The sequence below is a fragment of the Periophthalmus magnuspinnatus genome, chromosome 1 (genome assembly GCF_009829125.3).
Source record: "Periophthalmus magnuspinnatus isolate fPerMag1 chromosome 1, fPerMag1.2.pri, whole genome shotgun sequence".
NCBI classification, from domain to species: Eukaryota; Metazoa; Chordata; class Actinopteri; order Gobiiformes; family Gobiidae; genus Periophthalmus; species Periophthalmus magnuspinnatus.
Window position 1 is genome coordinate 29333869 of NC_047126.1, and position 12287 is coordinate 29346155.

General features: G+C 38.2%; 1 protein-coding gene across 1 annotated transcript in view; it reads left to right on the forward strand.

Annotated features, from left to right (window-relative positions):
• arhgap10 (Rho GTPase activating protein 10) overlaps positions 1–12287 on the forward strand; it is a 95977-nt gene that overhangs the window by 55742 nt on the left and 27948 nt on the right. Inside the window, exon 18 of the mRNA XM_033968437.2 lies at positions 5873–6032. Within this exon, the coding sequence (XP_033824328.1) occupies positions 5873–6032 (160 nt within the window). The remainder of the gene's footprint in view (positions 1–5872; positions 6033–12287) is intronic.

Genomic DNA, 12287 nt, shown 5'->3' on the forward strand with positions numbered 1-12287 from the left:
CGTCCTGGGAAAACCTGGAGTCTAATTGGAGAAATTTGCAAACAACATTCGAGTAAAACAGTAATTAAAAGCATTAAGTTTCTGTTTTGATCACGTAATTAAGTTTTAACAATTATACAAGTTTTGTTGCTTTATGCTGTGTTTTAGTTATAACTTCATATTTCGTTGCTGTATTTCATTTTTTTCTGTGTTTTTATATTTTATTGTAGTCTCAACAAAAGGTTTCAAAAAGTAATCTGGACTTCTTAATTGAAGTTCTTACTCATTATTAGGGTCGTTAAAAATATTGAAAATCAGATCCAAATCAATACTAAAACTAGTATTGAAACTAAATACTCATTTGTGCAGATATTAATGCTTAAAAAAGTCACATTTGATGGACAGAAATGAACCTTTCCTGAATAGTTTTAGCGTCTTGAGCTGTATCAGAACAAGAAATCCACTAAGCAAATAGGTACGAGTCAGGTCTAGGTTCAGCAACAGCCTGTGCTCAAAGAATGAGGTCAGCTGACACCTGAATATACTGAATGACCAGGGTTATTCCATCAATGGATTTTTTCTTCCCTGATGGCACGAGCTTATTCCAAGATGACAACGCCAGGATTCATCGGGCTCAAATTGTGATTTGGTTTTGGTGGTTCAGGAGCATGAGACATCATTTTCACACATGGATTGTCCACCACAGAGTCCAGACCTTAACCCCATTGAGAATCTTTGGGATGTGCTGGAGAAGGCTTTGTGCAGCGTCAGACTCGACCATCATCAATGCAACATCTTGGTGAAAAATGAATGCAGCACTGGATGGAAATGAATCTTGTGACGTTCCAGAAGCGAAATCGAAACAATGCTGCAGCGAATGTGTGACGTAATCAAAGCTAAAGGCGGAATAACCAAATATTACAGTGTGTGACCTTTTTTTTGGTGGCGTTTTTATGGCTATAAAAAAAGGCAAAACCGTAATCAACATGATTAGCTCTGTTATCGCTTTCAAACGAAAAATGCAATTTTACTCCTGGCTGGCTGTCAGAAGCTACTGCCCGAACTATGCATCCCTCACTGATTCCATTCAGTGCAAGTCATCAGAGCAGTAATCATCATTTAACTAATTATGAACATGTAAGAAGTTCAATTGTGTTGTGCAGTATTATCTCATGACGTTGTGCGAGGTACATCAAAATGCACTGTACATGTAAGAATTCATCATACATTTACAAATAAATATATGTTTAACATTTTTGTATTAGGTGGTAGATCTTTCAGACACGATCGTTTTAAAAGTAGCTCACATACTGAAAAAGTCTGAGCATCCCTGGACTAGTATATGTCTATGGACCACTATGGAGCCTACCTGGACGACTGAGGGAGTACACAGATATAAAACCACATGGGAATATAAAAAAGTACTACGATTTAATGTTGAAAATTACATTCTATTCTAAATAAAAACTGTTTTTATTATCATTGTGGTATCGGAATCTGTGTTGAGTATCAAGTCTATTCCTTAGTATCGAAATCAAGTTTGACATTTTAGTATGGCGACAGCACTACTCATTACTACGACTTGGGTGGACATAGTTTACTAGTTTGTGTGCATATGATATAGCAACTAGGAAAAAGTGATATGATTTTTAAAAAATGTATCCGAATAACAGTTTTTGCTTAATTGCACAACGTTCCTAGTAATTTCGCCCCTACATTCCCCTACTACTTCTCCTTAAGGCTCAAAGTAGCTCATTTAATGCCCAACAGGGGAAACACATTAAAAAGTCATTAGTTGTAGTAGAAAATGGTGATGTCACAATATTTATTGCTACTTTAGAGAAATTAGCCTTTTTCTCTAAAATGCCCTGACAAGACTTTGATTGTTTTTATTGCACTGAAAAACTTGGAGAAACATACACCTGTACCTGCTTGTTTCATTTTGGTTGTAATATTCCACAGTATGGCATAAAACACATCCATCCCCATGCATTGCACTCAAACTAGCATGTCTCTTAACTATTTGACTTGTTATATCCAGGAAGGTACACAAGTATTGGGTAATTAAAATGGAGTCAAAAATAGGTCCATTTAAAACCTTAAAACAGATGGAGGGTTTAAATAAGTAATGTCCAGGTTACGTTTGTATTTGTAGACAGAAATAACATCCATTGTACTTGGGCTGTTTAACATGCAGCTCCCATCTCTACAGCGAGGTGCAATAAAACGGACCACTCAAATGAAGCCCTCTCCTGCGATCACCCCACTTGCCCCCCTCACTGTAGCCTGCCCACTCTACATCCCTCCATTTGAAAGATTAGATGGATTGATTGAAGATTTAAGAAATAGCGCTCGCCCACATTACAAGGTTTTTTACCTCAACAAGCTTTTCACAAACTAAATATGAGCAAATTGAAGATAAGTAAATAATCCGTCTTTTCCCCGAGGCTCTCAAAGTCTGTTGGATCTTTTTTCATAGAAGCCCCACTCAGAATCAGAGGCTGGTTAAAAGGCAGCGCTATTGAAATTGAATTTGGATTATCCGGCGTGAAATTCCGCAGACTGGAAAGACTTGAATATTTTTCTGAAGTTTGGCGTATGCGCATGTCCTGCAGGGGGAAGGAGCAGAGCCAGGATTTCACACTCCTATCTGAGGCGCGTTCGAGATGTTATAAATGGGAGTTGTCACCACTGTTTTTTGTCTTCAAAGCCATCCCTTTGAAGCTATTTAAACTGTCTCTCTCTGTAGATGCTGCAGTGTATCGTCACGGAGGGACTGTGAAATCTGTTCACCTGACCACAACTTTTTTTTTTTTTTTTTTTTTTTTTTAAGAGAGGGAAGGAAAAAAAAATATATTCCACCTACTTTTTTGACCCTTTGAAAAGCAGCTCACATTCCTAGAGCTGTCCTACTTTCACTGTCAGTGTTAAAGAAATGTAATGAAACAGTGATGAGTCCTTGGACGTTTGCTTAAGGGCGGTTACTGGCTCCCTATTCAACTTCAGAGATATAATTATAGTTGGTAGGAGTGATGGGTACTACCAGTAATTTTTTTTTTGTTTCGACTAATCAAAACCGATTTTCATGGGACCAATGGGAGCCAGGCCTGAAGAAAACTCAACACATTGCAGATGAAACTTGGCATGTAAAGTAGATCATGTCAAAAATTATATTATGGCCCCGCCCTAAATCCTACAGGAAGTCAGCCATATTGGATCAAACCTGGGTCTGACAACAGAAGTGCTTTATCAAAAACACTTTACATTTGGCCAACAGACACAAAACCCAGGGAGCGTACCTCTGTCCTGTGTGGCTCTGTGGCACCCCTTTAAAAAGTCAAACTACATTTTGTCAGTGAAAAATATATATTATGACCCCGCCCTAAACTTAACAAGAAGTCAGTCGTATCTGATTTGCAGCTTTACTCTGTTTATAAATATGCTATATTTATTATCTCAGATAAAATGTACCTAGCCCGTGGGTTGCCCCAGGGTTCAGTCCTGGGACCTCAAAGGTATACTGTCAAAACCAGACTTGGAGAGACTTATCCATGCATTTGTCTCCAGTACAACAAGCGTTAAGACAGCTGCAGTACATTCAGAACGCTGCTGCTCGGGTCCTGACTAGAACCAGGCAGCATTTCACACATGTGTCCTGTGCTCAGGTCTCTGGCTCCTGTGGCTCAGAGAATAGTCTTTAAAGCAGCTCTGCTTGTGAAGTCTCTCCATGGACCAGCACCAAAGAACCTGTCTGAGATGGTTCATATGGCACTAACATCTCACACTCACTTCAGGGACCGGCCTCCTGCTGGTGGCCAGAGTCAGGTCTAAACATGGGGGATCAGGGTTTCAGTTTTATGCAACTAAAACCTGGCACAGTCTGAAGATGTGAGACCGGCCTCTACATTGACAATGTTCAAATCCAGGCTAAAACATTTCTGTTTAGCTGTGCATATGACTGAAAGGTTTTTATTCTGCACTTTTGTCCTGCTAATGTAAATTTTATGATGATTATTTACGTTTTGATTTGTTGGATCGTGATTTTAATGTAAAGCACTTTGAATTACCTTGTGTACAAATTGTGCTGTACAAATAAACTTGCCTTGCCTTATTAATCTATGAATTAGTAACTTTCAGCAATACAGAGTAAAATAGCTTGCTGGTTTCTTCTAACGCCAAAAATGTCAATTGACCACAAAGTACAAAAGTATGTACATCACAGTAATAAGGCTGAACGATTCAAAGAAGTTCAAAGCATAAGCGTATTGTGATGGTGAATAGATCAGTGGTAATGACAACATGCCAACCCACATAAAAGTCAATAAACTGTAGATCTATGGACGCCATATGCAAAGCCAAGTCTATACTGAAGATTATTGGCGAGGATTACTGCTGTTGGCAAAAATGAAATGTCATCAACTCCGCTTTAAGTCCTCATTTTTAGATGATCATAGACTCTAGTGCACATTAAGTCATCTGCCATGTCTCTGGCCATTATGTGAGCACCAGAGCAAATATAAGGAAGTCCATTAATGCTGTAAAATGTGCCCTAGTGGTAGTCCTACTGGCCACTGAGCCCCTATCAACATATTTTTACAGTGAAAAGAACAAGGCCTGTGAGATGAACCGCATTTAGATCAACATCAGTATTTCAATGGACACAACTTGCAAATTATGAAGGTTGCATTTTTTAAAATACCTTAACCTCCTGAGACCTGGCGTCCTCATATGTGGACAACACGTTTTTGGCTTGTCTAGGCCACAGTGCAAATTATTAGATGAAGAATAACAGCATACAAGAACAGCAACAATGTAAATATATTATATATATTCATTTTTAACAGTTTTTAACAATGTTTAGAATATTTGATTTTAATTTTTTTCGTTTTTCTTCCTGCTCCTGTCAGCAGCTCTTCACATGAGACACATTGTTCCAAGAGGCACAATTGTTGTTTCTCATTTTGTTTTTTACATTCAGGACAAATGTTGCTATGTTCAGGGTCTTAATAAATAGTTTTTGCAAATCATTATTCAAATGTTTTATCAAAATGAGTAAAATGTCCACATATGAGGACATTTGATTTACATATTTTTTTCTCAGAAACTACATAATGTAAAAAGATAATTCTTTGTATTTAAACTCATCAGGTCCCGATCAGCCCAAATAACAAAGATAAATAAATAAAGCATGTCATGCAAGAGCTCGGGTCTCAGGAGGCTATTTTTCTCCACAAACAACATAATATTCTGTTTTATTCTGTATAAAAAACTGCTAACCTGTAGTTTAGATCAAGCATGTTCTGAAATGTGATTCTTGTATTAGTGTGGCACTTTATATTTCAGTCAGGACACATTTTAAAGGTGAACTTGGGACAGAATATTGCTTTTAAAACATAAATTGCTAATTGCAAAAGCCCTGTTGTATTCTCACATAACGCTACTAGTTGCTTTGTATGTTACTGTTGTCTGATAGCGTGCCAGCTTTGGACTGAAACAAGATGACTAGAGACAGGTGATGGGAGGGGGGACAGGTTTCACATCTGTTATCTACTGATAAAAAAATCAAATGAACGTGCAAATCGCAGCTTTAAAAGAACAGTGCATTTACTTTTTGTAGGGCTGAGAAATTAGTGAGTTATCTGAATATTTGTTACTTTTTGGTATTCATATGTTAAAGGGAGATTAAATTTACCAAGTTTAATCCATCTTTAAGGTTAATGAGCTCCTATGCAGTTTGGGTCAGGTACATAGAGATACGTAATAGTTTTGAAAGCATTGGCCACTCCCCCTTTTTAGTCAACTAATCTATCGGCAGGACATGTTTTTAGTCGACCAAGAATTCTACATCCTTATAGTTTTGTTAGTATCTGAATCGTCTGTTCTCTCTCTGTAGCGTTGCCGCCCACAGTAAGCAGAACCTGATGACCGTAGCCAATCTGGGCGTAGTTTTTGGTCCCACGCTAATGAGGCCTCAGGAGGAAACGGTCGCCGCCATCATGGACCTCAAGTTCCAGAACATCGTAGTGGAAATCCTCATTGAGCATCACGAAAAGGTAACACGTCATACAGGGACTTTATACCCACACAGGTGCTACACAATATCGGTAATCTCAAAGCAAGAGAATGAAGACCTCTCTGCTCAAAGAACGGTAGGTTGCACTGGAAGTAAGTACAGTCGGAAATGGGAGAGGAGGTTTAAACTGCAAAGGGTCTCTATCGGCATCCTCAGCTCATAAAATAAAACATAAATATAAGAGATTCTGAATTCTGCTGTTGTATTTTATATTTTTTGTGTAACGGACAAAAGCAGAAATCGTCTCAGGGCTGAGTGTATCTCCTAATAATTGTTAAGATGTACTTGAATGTACTTGAGTTTTACTGTATGAATAAGCAAGACATGTTAAAGTCATGTTACGTAACTTTTCTAGTGGAGGGGCGGCTTCCTGCTTGTCTCCATAGAGTTATTGCTTTGCTTGGAATGTTCTACAGTCAATAAAGGCAATAAAAGTATCTATCTTGTGTTTATTCAGTCAGATATAACATTAGACGTGTCTCGATATGACATTGCTCAGAAATACCTTAAAAAATTATTATTGAGGTCGTCTCTCCACAGATCTGACCTTTCATTTGGTCTGGTGGCGCCACCTGCTTGTCTACATGGGGATAATTTGATTTATTGTCATGCTGGGCGACATTTTAGTCAAACGGATTACCTGCTCGTCTTCCTGGAGTATTTTTCTTTGCCTGTAATGTTACATAAAATGGCATAGCTTTTCCATAGTGACACCAAACAAAGTAATAAGTAAGTTAATGCAATACTGTGGAACATTTCAAGGAAACCAACAACATTTTCGTGAGACAGGCAGGTGACAAACACTTCACCAGAAGAGTTATAGTGCACCTTTAAGTCTTGTGGAGACCATCTGAGTTAAGTTACACATTATTTGGGGTAACGTTGGTTCAGGTGATGAGTTTGTTGGTCTGAATCCCACTCCAACTTCAAACCACTGTCGTGTCCTTGGGCAAGACACTTCTCGCCCTGCTTTTGCATGTGTATGAGTAAAGAATCGGTTGGAGAGGTTGCTGACTGTCACATCTCTTTCCTGTCTGCTCCAGAGTGACTCTTTGTGAATAAATAAATCAATGTAAATCATCTTTGAGTGCACACAGAGCTCTATGTTAGACTGTTAGACTACATGACATAAAGTGGAGTGCAATATATTTAGTGATGTCAGGGATACCGACAGGTGACCACAGCCTTTTCATCAATAAGGAAAAAAATCTGGATTAACGGCATACTGTGGAACCTTCCAGGCAAAGCAATAACATCACCGTGGAGACCAACAGGGGCCAACGCTCCAAGAGAACAGTTATTTAGCGCACTTTTAAATGTTCTCGAATATTTAGATTGGATTTTGCAGGATGCTTTTGCCAATTACAGTTGTTACTAGTTTTGCCACACTGACTATAGATCTGGTTATAGTTACTTTTGGAGTAATGTCAAAATTCTTCTCTCGTCTGTCTAATCACCTATAGATTTGTAGACGTTCTTTTTTTTAAATTGACAAAACCTTAAAAAATAATTCTTTGATTATTTTCATAATTTGACACTGGTTTGGACGTCAGATTTCAAAGATCTGGCTCTTCAAAGATGCGCATTTATTAGACTGGTAGTAAAAACTGTACTGCGCAGTTGGTAGAGTATGTGTCCTCTGATCTGAAAGTCGCCAATTCAAATCCCACTCTCAGCATAAACATTGCAGGTAGCTGTCAGATCCACAGGTTGGCGGTGCAGTTTCAGCACCTACAGATAAATACTGCTGTTGTATCCTTGGGCAAGTCACTTAACCCACCTCGCCTCCAGTGTCTGCGTACATTTGAGTGTGAATGTTTGTGTGACTGGGTGAGTGGTTCCTTGATGTAAAAAACACTGTGACCATTTATTATTTTGTATAGTTTTTCTACAATTGTTGAAGGGAAGTCTGCATTAAGTTCAATTTGATTTTTAACACTTTAAACTAGTGATTAAAATCTATAAAGCTGATAATAATATGTGAGCATTCAATTTAATATTCAACATCATCATAGGGACACAGTACTTTTTCACTTCTGCTAGTGGCCAATAGGGGGAGCCCTTTGTGCTTACACAGTCTTGCACACACCTGCTAGCATGGCTCTGTCTAGGTTGATTAAACACTAGATTGTAAGTGCGCCTCCTTTAATATTCATAAAGTCCTTTGGCTGCTCGAATGCATTTATTTGTTTCATAACCTGTAATCTCCAAATGTGATTAATCGGTGCCAGTCCTCACACAGGGATCACTCTGTGTGCCAAAAGAGGAAGAGGGTTTGAGATGAGTTTTCTAATCTGTTTGGAGCAGCGCCACACGATGAGCAGATAGAGATTGAAACCACATTTTTAATATATTTAGCTGTTGTTTAAATGATACTGTACCCAAAGAAACATGTTAATAGAAAGTGATTAGGAAAAAATATGTTATAGCGCCTGTGACAGGTTTTCATGTGTTTTTTTTAATTATTACTTGGTTTGGTGAGATTGCTCTTAAAGATATAAGATATTTATCATAGTTTTATTATTTATTTTTGTCATAGTTTTATTATTTATTTTTTATTATTTTATTTATTTCGAGCAAATTAATGCACACAATAAGCAAGTATACATGCACTCAGTACACTTTATGCATATTTCACATAATTTTTCCTTATTTAGGCTCAAACAGGAGTGTGAAGAAGAAACCTTATTAAATCTCACCCCTTTTTTTAGTCCTGAAAAATGTGTGTTACTGTGATTGAACTTGTATCTCAAGTCCACTCACAGTAACATACATGCTTGTTTCCATGGAAATGTTCCTTTGGCTATAATTTTCCACAGTATGACATATGAACATTCTCCATTTAAACAGATATGTTTTCATAAGTATGGTTTTAACTTTCTGTTGCCATGGATTCACGCAGATGACTTGCCACTTTCAGAAAGTTACGTACTGTCACTTTAAATGGCAGCTTGTGGAAAGTAAGTAGTTGTTCTAAAGCCAAATCCAATGTCATCAATACCAAATTTCATTTAAAATGCAGGAAAGGAAGGCATATTTCTGACGGCCTTCATTTGACATAATAAAGGTGTTGTCTTTTATTAATATTAGTCTGATCATAACTATTGTTCACAGTTCCACAGGACCATGAACATTTGGATTGATCACAGGAAAAATGGTGCACTTCATCTGAAACCTAATTGAATATTACATACATTTATTTAACATTTGACACAACAACGGCTTGGTCAAACTACTTGGCAGATGAGACACCCGATTCTGAAAAGTTGGGACAGTGTATAGTCCCAGAGAAGTCAGACGTGCTATCATCATCATGAATAGGCTCTGTACACAACGGGAGCCGGAGAGTTCTAATCAGAGGGACAGTCTGCACAACCTCTAATGTCTGTGAGGTTTTTGCACAGTTGCACTAAAATCAATAAACACTGACAGATCAGGCCGTGGTCAGGGAGCTGTGGCTTTGTCATTGACAACATGTTCAACAGTTTACACATACGAGGAAAACTTCCCCAGAGGCACATCTGCCTTTACAAAGGTACATCTTTGTGTCTCGGTGCTAATGTAAAGTGTTTAACATGTTGTCATCTCCCTGTCCACTGTCTGATGTGTTTGTATTTACTGATGTTCATCTCAGAGACATTACATTAGAGTGGAAATGGTCTCGCAGACTGTCCCTATGATTGGAACTAACTTGCTACTGTTGTATACAATGCCCATTATACTTTTGTAAATGCTATAACTTTAACATCATTTGTACAAACTGTGTTCACAGATTATGACCTCTGGATGTGTTCCTGAGCCCAAACACTGATTTCCTGTGCACAAACTCCCCGTTTTTGTACTTTGACATTGTAATCTTCTTCATTTGCCAAAATGCTCACTCCAACTTTTACTTTTATAAAATATATTATCTTTTGATTGCACTGTTTCAATTATGTGTTTTTATACTTTTTTAATAATCATTTTTGAAAAATGTTGCCAAGAAATTTCAATTCCACTGCTTTAAAGCACAAAGCTAAGTCTAATAGTTTTTAATAATTGTTTGTTTTACTGTCAATAAAACTGTAGTTTTATTAAGACATACAAATTCTGCATGCTGTTTTCATTTCCTTCTCACACATCGGTCCAACTTGTAAATTAAATTTTTATATAAATTCACTATAAATGAATTCTATTACTGTACTCTCAAAGCTCTGTTTTCATAAACTCTGCAGCCAGTTTACTCAAGCATTGACATATACAATCATTCTTCTGTCTTATTTATAATTAAATTTAAATCTAAATATAAACTCGGACCACAACCACATTTCAAATAGAGCTGCTAAACTGAGCGATGCCTGGAGGACTAAAGAGAGTGAGGGAGGTGGGGCGGGGTCTAGAGATATAAGGAACTGTGATTGGCCCAACAAGTATTCAAACTTCCCCTTATCAGTGCAGTTTCTCGTGATGTCATCAACTACTGGAACTTGCATACGTCCTGGAGGCAACAGATTTACCTAGTTTGCACTAAAGTTGCCAAAACAATGACTTGCCACAGTAGATGATGCCATTAAAACACCTTATACATAGTTTAGTAGTGAAAAAATATGGATTTAGGGTTTAGTTCCACTTTAAATGTATTTGATTCAGTCTCCAAATAAACAGACGGCTCTTGTTGGCACTTTCATACTAGCAAAGGTGGGAAAAGTGTCTTGCCCAAGGACACAACAACAGCATGCACTAGAGCCACTTAAGCGCCACTGCACTGAGTGTGCAGATAGAAGCAAAACACAACTTAAAGGTGCACTATGTAACTTTGTCACCATGGAGATGTTATTGCTTTGACTTGAATGGTCCACAGTATGGCATTAAACATATCTATCTTGATTTTCATAAATTTCCCGCTCAAAATTACCTTGAAAAGCATTCTTACTTTGAGTGTGTCACTTCTCCTCAGATCTAACGTGTAACTTGACTTGGTGGTGCCACCTGCTGGTCTCCATGGTGTTAGATAAGTTTAATAACATACTGTGGAACATTCTTATCAAATTAATATCTCCATGATGATAAGTTACATGGAGCACCTTTAACAACTTCATACTGTATTTCAGACTTCAAAGAAATTAGAATTTTATCAATCTAGCAGAACTACATTTTCAAAGTAGCAAAACAGAGGGCTGCACTTTGACTTAATATATTTTGACTATCGCACATTCGATTATGCGCCTACAATTCCTATTAGTGTCGCAAATCAGATACTAATCGATACTAAAACCAGTTTCGAGCAAGTATCAATACTAAAAAGTCCCGCAAGTCCCTTTCCTGAATATCTTTAGAATGATTTTGAGCATAAGTATAAGACACATAGACTAGTATACAATTTATAGACTATTATACGAGACATAGAAAGTACTACTATTTAATATCAAAAATGACATTCTATAGTCTAAAGAGTGCTTTATTATCATCGTCGTATCGAAATCGTGGAGCATTGCGTCTGTTCCTTAGTATCAAAGTAGAGTTTGAAATTTCAGCATCATGACAACGTTAATTCTTATACACTCTTTCTATATGATAAAATGTGTTGTGATGGAATGCAGTGGAGCATTTTGGAGCAAGTACAGCCCTGACAATACCATAGTAGCAGCTCTACTCTCCTTGCTGAAAGTTGAGCAGACAGTCAGACAGGCATTAACTTCCCTCCCATCCCAGGTCCCAGCGCAGACTGCTGATACCCCCGATACCGCTAGTAGACTCTGCTTTACATTCATCCTCCATCTGCAGAGCCCAGCCACCAGAGATCCAGGAGAGAGGGAGAGCGCGAGAGAAGAGAGCAAACCATATCTGATATCGCACTTTTTTTCTATCTCCCAAACTTTCTCGCTTTCTCTCCCCTTCCCTCCTCTCCTCCTCCCTCCCTCCTTGATCCGTTTTTAAGGCTGCGTCTGCTGAGATTTCCACTCCTCAGCAAGCCCCAGTTCCCTTTTAACCCGGCATCTGAGGTTGTATGTAAACACGCGTGGTAGTAAACAGCAGTCGGGCCCTTCTCTCCGCAGTCCGAGAGGAGGAGAGTTCAGTAGCTCCAACAACTTAAGGCCGGTTTTCACTGCATGCGTGGGGGTTTAAGCCGGAGCAGTGTGGTTTTGTGGGTGTAAAAAGTGGTGCGAAAGGTGTAGGGTACAGATCATAATTTTGTAGTTTTTTGTTGGACGTGGTTAGGGTTGTCAAAAGTATCCAAGATCAGATACTAAATGAT